General features: G+C 49.1%; 1 protein-coding gene across 1 annotated transcript; it reads right to left on the bottom strand.

The window, feature by feature from the left end:
• Positions 1–3,642: 3,642 nt before the first annotated feature.
• Positions 3,643–9,331, bottom strand: LOC121095879 (translation initiation factor IF-2-like). Its single transcript, XM_040611257.1, has 6 exons — positions 7,983–9,331; positions 7,051–7,124; positions 5,468–5,573; positions 4,866–5,139; positions 4,200–4,278; positions 3,643–3,839 (listed from the first exon to the last, which is right to left on the bottom strand). Exons 1-6 carry the CDS (start codon positions 8,185–8,187, stop codon positions 3,783–3,785), a joined length of 795 nt encoding a protein of 264 aa, XP_040467191.1. The 5' UTR covers positions 8,188–9,331; the 3' UTR covers positions 3,643–3,782.
• Positions 9,332–9,686: the final 355 nt, after the last annotated feature.

Below are 9,686 nucleotides of genomic sequence, written 5' to 3'. Positions count from 1 at the left end.
ATGGGACCTCCGTGACTACTAAAAATAGTTTGGAGACTAGATTAGGATAGCTGGAGGAAATTAGCCTGAATGAGATTAACCGGAATTGACCATTTTCAAACCTTTTTAAGCCGTGCTTTATACCTACTAATAGTAATAATACCTTAAAAATGAAATCATGTTTTCTGCTTTAGATTAAATTAGTTTAGAGGCCCTTCAAAAGAAGATTCTGAACCCATTAACAGTAAAAAGGCTGATGATGGCACTACCTTGCTTATGGCCTCATAAGGTAACAAAGCTGGAGTCAGACTGTGAAATTAACATCAGTGATGAAATGCAGGGACCTGTGAGATAAATGTTTTGTAATAATACCTCACGGCAATCTGTGCGGTATGCTGAGACCTGACCATGATCCATTGATCCAACAATGGATTAGGAAATCTAAAGATTTTGGAAAGTTTTAAAAAATTCCTATATTCACAGTGTATATTCACAGCTGGTTAATGAGTCTGCATTAGAACAAGAAACTTCTGGCTTGTTTGACATCCATGATCTCTGCAACCTCTACGTGGTGTGAGGATACAAGTAACCAGAATCAAAATCAAAAGCATTTGCAGAAAGAGAGGAAGAAAAAAATCAAAAAGGGAAAAAGAAGAAAAAGCAGCAGTGACACATTGCAAGAAAAGCCTCACAGAACTAGTAGCAAAACATGAAGAGAGAAGGCCTACAATGACAAGAGGTCATAAAGCCGTCAGCTATGACAAGTTGAGGCTGTGAGATGAAGTAAAGACAGAAAAATAAGGGTCAGTGAAGTAAAGAGAAAAATAAGGGTCAGTGAGGTTAAGGACTGGTCCATAGTAACACCAGGTGTCCTTCAAGGCTATGCCTTTTTTTTTTTCTTTCAGAAAAAAAACTAAAAAGAGAGAAACCCACGATCTGCTAATATTTTGGCATCTCAAAGACTCCTGTTTATTCTAAATACTGTTCAGATTGCTGTTAAATACCTATATCCGAGTAAGACATATTGTGCAGTTTCTAGTGCAGATCAGGAAACACAAGTACCCTCATGCTTCCTCTGTACAGTTAAGACCCTCATCAGAGGATCTTTCCAGAAACCTCACAGTTGTCCTAATTTTATAAGTTTAATGTGGATGAGATCAATATTTCATGCCATGATGCAATGTATTCTTTGAGTAGACGTGATTTCATTTATTTAAACAAGAAGGGTGAAATACTGTGTAATTTCATAAGAGCTGCAGATTTGGAGAGATGAACGTACCTGAAATAGGCCCATTGAGACAGGTTAGGAAATCAATTAAATACCGGGGAAGATTCCCAAATTATCCCAACCTCATATGAAGGCCGGCCCTGAGCGCAGGCTTCCAAAGGCAGACAATAAAATAGGCCTCTGAGCCTCTGTGAAGAATGGGTGGAAAGAAAAAAACAAGCACTTTGCAGAAGCAATTTTGAGGTGAACCCAGGATGGAAACTCACACGGTGAAAGAGGGATGTCCCCAGATTTGCAGAAACAAGACCCATCGAACCAGAAACAGCACAAGGGGGACCCAGAGAAGTCCATGCCAACTGGAAGCAGAGAATTGTAACTGGTGCAGAAGACAACACACATGACAGTTAATTATATTACTGTCGTGGTTTTGTACCTCCAGGTTCTTTACATGCAAGAAATGCCCTAGAAGCAGACACTTTACTGCGTGCTGGGAGTCTAGGCACAGCACAACACTGAGGGCAGAAAACCATAAGCCTGATAAGAACCTCAAAAATACCTGTCATCTGTTACCAACCCGTTTTGGAAGAGTATGAGGTAGACTTCAGAATATACACAGGTATTAACGTATCAGCAATTTCAGGACGACCTTGAAAGAGAACAAAAGCACCATTTATAAATATATAAAGAATCTATACGCTGCTGAAATCAAGATCCTAACTACCTTCCTGGATCTGAGCCCAACCCTTTCAGGGCCAAATATAAATAAATAAAATAGTAGGAGGTCTGGGCCATTCTGCTAAATGTGAAAATAAGTGTTTTTGCCAGACTGAAACTGGGAAAAAGGCCATAGCAAAGATGTCTATATTCTAGATGTCTACTCAGCTGCTCAGCAACTGGATTTAGGCTGAGCCACGAGGTTTAATCGTCAAAGACACAGCATGTAAAATTGGAAAGAGATACTTCAAGTTCTTCCAGTGATGGGGAGATCTACAGGCTGCACTCCTGACTCTGCGGGAACTCCCTGGGAAGGGGCTGGTAAAAGCAGAGATCAGCCCTGTTGTTTTCAGAGCAGAGATGCTGGATAGTGCGCAGACGTGGGCATGGGCCACCTACACCCTCCCGAGCACAACGAGAAGCTCTGGGGAGGGTGTTGGGATCCCCTGTGCTTTGGGGTTCTTGTTGGACAATTTAGCGTGCATTTTACGCCCCAGCTCACGCCGTCAGTGCAGAATCTACACTGCAAACCTATGGCTCTGTGTATTGCCATCGCTGTGTTCCTGCCTTGTCTAACTTGGCTCCTGTCAATTAACAATGAGTCAGAACGTGCTCTGAAGGCAATAAAGCACTTTTCTGTCTCTTGGGGCTTCTTAGCTCACTCTGTTAACATCCTGGTTGGGCTTTTCTCCAGAAGGAGCTGATAACATCCTCTGATTTATACTTCCCAACTGGGCTTTTGTTTGCCTGGTTAGTCAGGGAAAATCAACCTATCAGAGGAGGGAGTCCCACCATTAAGTGGGTTGAATTTCATCCCATACATCTGAGTCAGAGTTTCTCAAGGGTAAAGGGCACAAGACCCTTCAGAATCCCTTAACCTCAAGCTGATAGCACACCGAACAGAGAGATGCCATTTTTTGACATTAGCCTTCTATATTCCGTATGTCATATGGGATTGCACCATGTTTGGAGAAAGCATTTAACTCTATTTAGAATGTAAACTTTTGAATACTATATCAGTCTATGCTACTAAGAAATGTCCCCCAAGGAAGCCCCAGCTCAGAGCTTACCCCCGGCTGCCGCCATCCCCCTCTCCATGTGCTGGGCATGTAGGTGACCACTGAAGACATACAGTGGAGGCGCAGACCCCCCATCCCCGTGAGGCGCAGGCAGCTTTGCTGGGCCGGGCCCTGGGGGGACAAAATGCTGGGCTCTAGGGAGGGGTTCAGCTGCCAGGGCTGCGGCAGTGCCTCGGCACCAGCCCGGTACTTTCCCACTGGCCTCCATCCCACATCCCGCTGCGCCTTGGGCGTGCTCCAGCCGCTGGCCAAGGAGCCTGGCCTCCTGCAGGTAGGGAGCTCCGGACACCCCTCTGCGGCACGCGGCTCCGGGGGGGGGCTCACTCCGCTTGAGACTGGCTGGCACAAGGGGCTCAAATCTCAGGGGGTCAGAAACACTGCGTCAGGGAGTATTCAAAGAGCCGTCATAGAAATACAGCCCAGGGGGGTTTCAAGGTCACGGTGGGGGCCACTAGCGTGGGGTGCTACTGGTACAGATCATAGGAGTGAAAACCTGTAGTATACTTGAACACCCTAAAAGTACCTATATATATCGTGATCACTGCCTGTAGCCGCCTATGCCTATAGCCAGCTGTAACTATAACTGCCTATAACTATCTAAATTTGTAGAAACTCAGTGACATGGCAGTATAGGAATTCTCCTGCGCAAAAATAAATAATTTATTTGTAAATGACAATATCTGTAGAAATTCAATGACATGGCAACATAGTAATTTTCTTATGCTAAAAGAAATGACTTCTACTGCATGGAATTAGTCCGCAGAGGGCCGAACGTGGCTTTATCAGTTGCTGGGTCCGTTCCCCTGTGGCTGCGAAGCTGCCTGGCTCCTGGTCATCAGCTAAAGGGAAAGGGAAAAAGAACAAGTGAAAATGCTGTTTGCAAAGAGTCCCTGAGTGGAAGCCACTGATAAGAGCCTCGCTGGTGCAGGAAGGGCTGTAACATCAGCTCATGCCCCTGAACAAAGCGCCGTGAGGAGCAGCAGGGCAGGCGCTGCCCTCTCCTCCCAGCAAGCCCCGCTCAGGATGAGCCCAGCGTGCAGCGAGCCCACAGCGCGTCAGCCCTCAGCGCTTCATGCCGCCCGTGCACCAGCAGAGCCCAGCGCTGCCCACCGAGCGCTCCACAACGGAGGTGTCCCGTAGCGCACCCGACGCGGGAGCGACGCCACGTGCTCTGCTCTGCTCTGCGCTGGCTGCCTCACCTCTGGATCCGGCGCCTGCAGCTGCATGGAGCAGCCCGTGTGCTGTGTCCTGAGGCTGCTTTCTCCTTCGCTGCTGGTGCTGTCAAGGATGGAGAGGGATGCTTTCAGAGGAAGCCAGCCCACCCACGTCAGCGCTCTCACTGCTAACTGAGCACAGGTCCTTCACACCAGGGAGACTTTGTGGGGGCTGGGAGGAAGCTTCTCCTGAGCCCTGACCCACTTCTTTTGGAGCAGAACCACCAAATTGTACTCAAAGAGCAGAGAGGAAAGCTCAGGTGAGAGCGCTGCCTTGGACAGGGACCAAGGCGCTCTGCGACACTGTCTCCCAGGGACCCTTTTGCCCGTTCTACTTGGCTATAAAAGTCTACGTTTGCTGTTTGCCATGCAGAGAAGCACCAGCCGCGTTACATGGACTGATACCCTTTCAGCTGCAAGCACACACGAGGGCACCCAGGTTTGCAGCGCAAGGGGACAAGGCGGAGGACTGGAATGCATTTGTCACTGCCGCCGCTGCTGGGTCGCTGCCACCTGAAGACGCGAGTGCGCCAGGCTGAGGCTGCGCCCCTGCTCCCAGCAGAGCAAAACTTGTTCCTGCAGCGCCGCCGGCCCCTCACCCCTCGGCACAGCCCCAGCGCGGCTGCCTGGAACGGAAGGCAGAGGTGTTACCTTGGCTGGCTCGGAGAATATCTCGACGGGCCGGACGTGAAGGGTTCCGAGCGGGAGCACTTGGCAGGCCTCTGAGGGGATGGTGACGCACCTGGACGTTCACAGGCCCCTCTCTTCCTCGCTCTGCCCCTCTTGCCAGCCGCCTTCTTCCTGGCCTTCCCTCGTGAGGTGGGAGCGGGCAGCTGTGCATTCCCGCCGGCTGCCGTTTTCCTTGGTCTCCTCGGCAGCTGGGCCTCTTCTGCAGGAGGTCCAGGCTCCTTCTTCATGCAGCAACCTGTGCGCCAAGGAGAAACATCTCCTCAGATGACACAAACACAGCGCTTCACAGGAACAGTCAATGCAGCCGGAGAGATTCAAGACCATTCAGGTAACACAAGTAGAGCCAACTGCCATTCCAGCAGCATACAGCTTTGCAACCAAGATCTTTGAGGATACTGAGTTCTAAGGATTTCATCTTCCTTGCATAAAATGGTGGAGGATCGAAGATTTGTAAATTTTGGAGACAGAACAGGGTAACAACATCTAGTGAGCTTGGAACACGCCCAGTGTTCCTGCAACGTAAAGGAAAACCGTGCGTGTGTAAGTGTGTGTTTTGCCCATACCTTGGCACTTGCTTCGTGTCGAGGGTGGCTCTGCTGATTCTTGTCTCTGCCTCTTGGCTTTAGGAGGCATGGAGTCCTCAGCTGCTGGGCGCAGCACACAGACGAGCTAAAACAAAACAGATGTCTGACTCTTTCCATGACAGTTTATTCAGACTTATTCCCATAAAAGCACTGCAGAGCATCCCCCCTCAGCAAGGTGAAGGTTAGCAGGGAACTGTTTGTTTGGAAGAGGTAGGTATCGTTTGCTGACACATGCATTTGCTCTTACCCAGAGCTTAGGAAGAATGACTGGCTATCACAGGACCTGAGCAAAACTGGACCTGGCAGCATGAGCCGGTCCTGCTGAACAGAACCACCCCGTAGCTGGGGCCTTGCCGCCAGCCAGCCAACAACCCTACCTGCTCCTGTTCATGCTTGTGCCTCTCACACCTACACATGACCCTGCAAAGCCAGTGCCAAGCATGGGGAAAGCAGCCCTAGAGTCCTGTCAGGGTAGCTCTGATCAGGTTCCTGATATTGGCCTGCTATGAGTGGCATCTTAAAAACCAAATGCAAAGACAAAAATCAGTTTAACAGTGATTTCCAAGTCATGCTGCCCACAGAAGTGCCCCTCTTGGCTATCCTTGTTATAACGTCATGTTTTCCTGCCGGTTAATTGCATCGAGGAATAACAAAAGGAGACGACAGAAACCCACAAAACAAAAATAGCAACTAGAAAGGAAAGCATCTGTTATCTTTGTGAGATAAAGTCGTCTTCCACCAGCCAGCTGCCATAGGAGGTGGATGGGACTTGTCCTTCCTGTCAGCACGACCATTTAACACGTGATAAGCTATGAAATTTTGTCAGATCTCGTTTCTATTCATATAGACTTTACTATCACCTAGGACAGGAAAGGCCCAGAAGAACCAACCGGCAAAACACAACGTCACTAGTTAGGACTGTAAGAATGCAAAAGAGCCATGAAAGAGAAAATGAGCGAGCTTAGCGTTTTCCTAACTTCTCTGTCCTAGCAGCGAAGCCCAGAGGACTGTCTCTTCCGCGGGCACCCCCCTCCCCGACTCTGCTCTTTAGGTGTACGGAAGCATTAAAGCACCGAGCGGTCTAGTTGGTACCTGTCCAGTGTTCTTGAACAGCAGTAACAGCTTCAGCAGCACCAAGACCTGGTGTTCTTTCCATAGCAGAAATACCAGGCAGCAATATCGAGAAGCGTCTGAATCCCCTGCTGAGCGCTGTGCGGCACTCAGCACTTCATAAACCCACCGCTCCTCGCTTAGGCTGAGCTCCCAATAGATTCACGTCCTTAACCTTTCTCTCTCTCTCTCTTCACATCTACCCTGCGAGACATTCCTCCATCTCCTAGATGGACAGCCTGCGTTGCCTCCTTCCCCTCTTACCTACACAGGTTACACGCCTCTGCTCCTCTCCCACCTGAGCTGTGAGACACACATGCTGGTTTTAACATCACTCGGATGTGCAAGGCAAACATTTCTGTTGTGCAACTCCAGGGCCTGTAGTTTAGCTTGCGTTACAAGAGCTTTCAAAATCATTATTTGTCAGTAGGTAATACAAGAAAATACTAAACCTCGTGATCCATCCGCTCGTAGATAGGGTACCGCAAGCCACAACTTTGACACGGCAGGGTGACGGGCTCATCATCTGCAAAGTAAAGCAGAGTTACATCCCCTACCAGAGAGAAGTCTGGCGCAGTTGGATCCCTACGCAACAGGCTGCTGTTCTGTGTCACAGGACGGCAACCTGAGCACACGTTAAGGCAACAGTTACTCTAGTCACACTTGCAGAATTCATTCCACATCAGCAAATCCACGCCATCCAGCGTGAGAGTAGTGTTTTGGGGTCCAAGATAGAGCCAGCGGTCTGCTAAAAAAGCCCACGACTGCCTCCAATAAATCCTTTAGCACCATTTCTCCTTCCACAACCAGCTGACGCTTCATGTCTGCCCCGCTGATAAGAGTCTCAGCGATGTCCGGGACGTCACTGCAGAAATGCGCAGTGCTACAGGCGTGACCCCACATCCAGATCTTACCTACCCTGCTGCTTAACCGAGGAGGAGCGCAGCTGCCGCACAAACCCAGACAGAATGCGCCGCGAGCAAACAACTCCCGCTTTCGTTGCGAAGCTCGATACTTTGAGACAAAAGAATCGGCAGTGGCCTGGGCTCTCACCCCAGGGACCTCAGCAGTCCTCTGTGTAGCTGGCTTATACCTTTGCAGTTCTGTTCCACGGGAAAATCAGCCCACTCCCAGTGGCTCTGGAGCTGTCATTACCCAGTGTTTTCCCAGAAAGAGTTACAAACCCTTACGCTTGGATCGGCTGCCAAATGTCCAATATGAAGCTGGTTATTACTCATCTCTGCACCTCACCTCGCTTCTGATTTCTTCGTGCTGCTGAAACATTGCTTCTGCTAATGTCCTTAAGGGATGTCCCCTACACAGCTGCTATAAATCTTCTTTTCTAGCCCCTTGGGCATTCCCCACAGTGGCCCAGCGCAGTTACCTGTTCCTGATTCTCTTCCACTGTGCCGGAGGTCTTGCAAATGTGCATCCTCATCCTCAAAGCCAGACGGTGCACTTCCTCGGGTTTGTACCCCCACTAGCCCGCAGACGCGAGGATGTTCTTTCAGGTCTCGCACCAGTATGTAGCGGTGGCAGTTTTCGCATTCCTCCGTCCGTGTGCTGCAGTAAAGTTCATGGTCAACCATGGCTCTCAAAGGCAGCTGTATTTCGCAGTAAGGGCAGAGGACAAGTCGCAGAAGGCACACAAACGCCTGGAAAAAAGAACGAGGGATTCTTCTTCACATATGGAAGAGTGAGGCAAAGGTGGAGGGAGGTTCCCCGTTTGCTGAAGAGCTGAGCGGTCCTTTCTTTCTTTAGCCAGATCTAAAGCTACGCTAAAGGATAGCCTGGAGTAGGATAGCACGTGAGAAATGTGAAGACCAGCAGGCTGTGTAACCTGTGTAGTCATAAACACGCCAGCTGAAGCACTCCGAAGACTCAGGACATTCCTTTAAAACCTGTCATACTTGGACAGCAGATTCCTTCCCACTGTGCTTCTTGAAGATAGCTTTCAGGGACAGTCTCAAAACCCAGTCCTGATCCCATTGCACTGAGCACTGCTAGAAAAACATCTCCGTGTGTGTTCTGCGAGGGAACAGATTTACAGCTCACTTACTACTCGGCAAGAATTGCTTGCCTATGTCCTTCACCCGCGACTGAATGACAGGGAAGTTGCCCTTCCAGAGGGGTTACAGAGAGATGAAAGCCCTGTTAGAATAGCAGACGCTGCAAGAATACGTCATCGTTTGCTTTACAGGCAAAACTAGAACCACTACGCACAAACGTGCGGGATGAAGTGCTTCCAGGGGTTTGACCTGGTCATATCTTCACCGTTTGAAAATCCTTTGTTTGTCAGCAATAAGCAGACTTAGGTGGCACTTGCAGAGCTGTCTGCAAGGGGGGCCCATAGGAAGGGAAGGGGCTGACATTGATTACAAGATTGCCTGTGACGGCAGCCAACTGGAGTCAGAAACTGGAAAAATCCCTGTTGATTTTACAAACTCTTTTCAAAGTCTGTTGGACATCATGACTTATTAAAATGCACATGACCACTGCAGCAGTCAGAAATGCGTCATGTGAAAGGAACGGAAGAAGTGGAGTTCATCATATTCTGTGTTTCTGAAACAGCGCACCATTTTTCGTCCTCATCACTAACAAGGACAAAATCACCAATTATCGCAGATAACCCTTGGATATGAAGACTTGAGCAGGCTCCACTGCTTGAAGGCAGTTTCCAACCACCTTCTCTCAGAGGGTGTGAATTTAGGGCTCGATAAAAAGGGTGCCTCAATCACAATTTGGAGTCCGGCTCCTGGCTGACAGAAAGGCTCTGGAATCGGTGCTTGCAAATACCATCGAGTAGCTTCAAAACATCTCCTAACATCAATAGATGTTCACCAACCTTGTGGTCCTCCAAGTGTCGTTTTTCCATCTTCATCCCACACTCGCAGGTAGCCTACAATAAACAGACCTCATGAGATTAATTGCCACAGAGGACAGCAGTTTTAGAGGAGGAATGCGTTTCTCACCTCCACGTGCTCAGATGCAAAATGGTTCTTCATTTCCGATTTTGGGATGTAAACCTCGCAGTACGGGCACACTGCAAGAAATCTGCTGCAGTGGACTTCATGAATCGTGAAATTAG

This window comes from Falco naumanni, chromosome 1 (assembly GCF_017639655.2).
Source record: "Falco naumanni isolate bFalNau1 chromosome 1, bFalNau1.pat, whole genome shotgun sequence".
NCBI lineage: Eukaryota > Metazoa > Chordata > Aves > Falconiformes > Falconidae > Falco > Falco naumanni.
The sequence above is the reverse complement of the archived record's forward strand: the minus strand, read 5'-3'. Positions and strand labels throughout refer to the sequence as shown.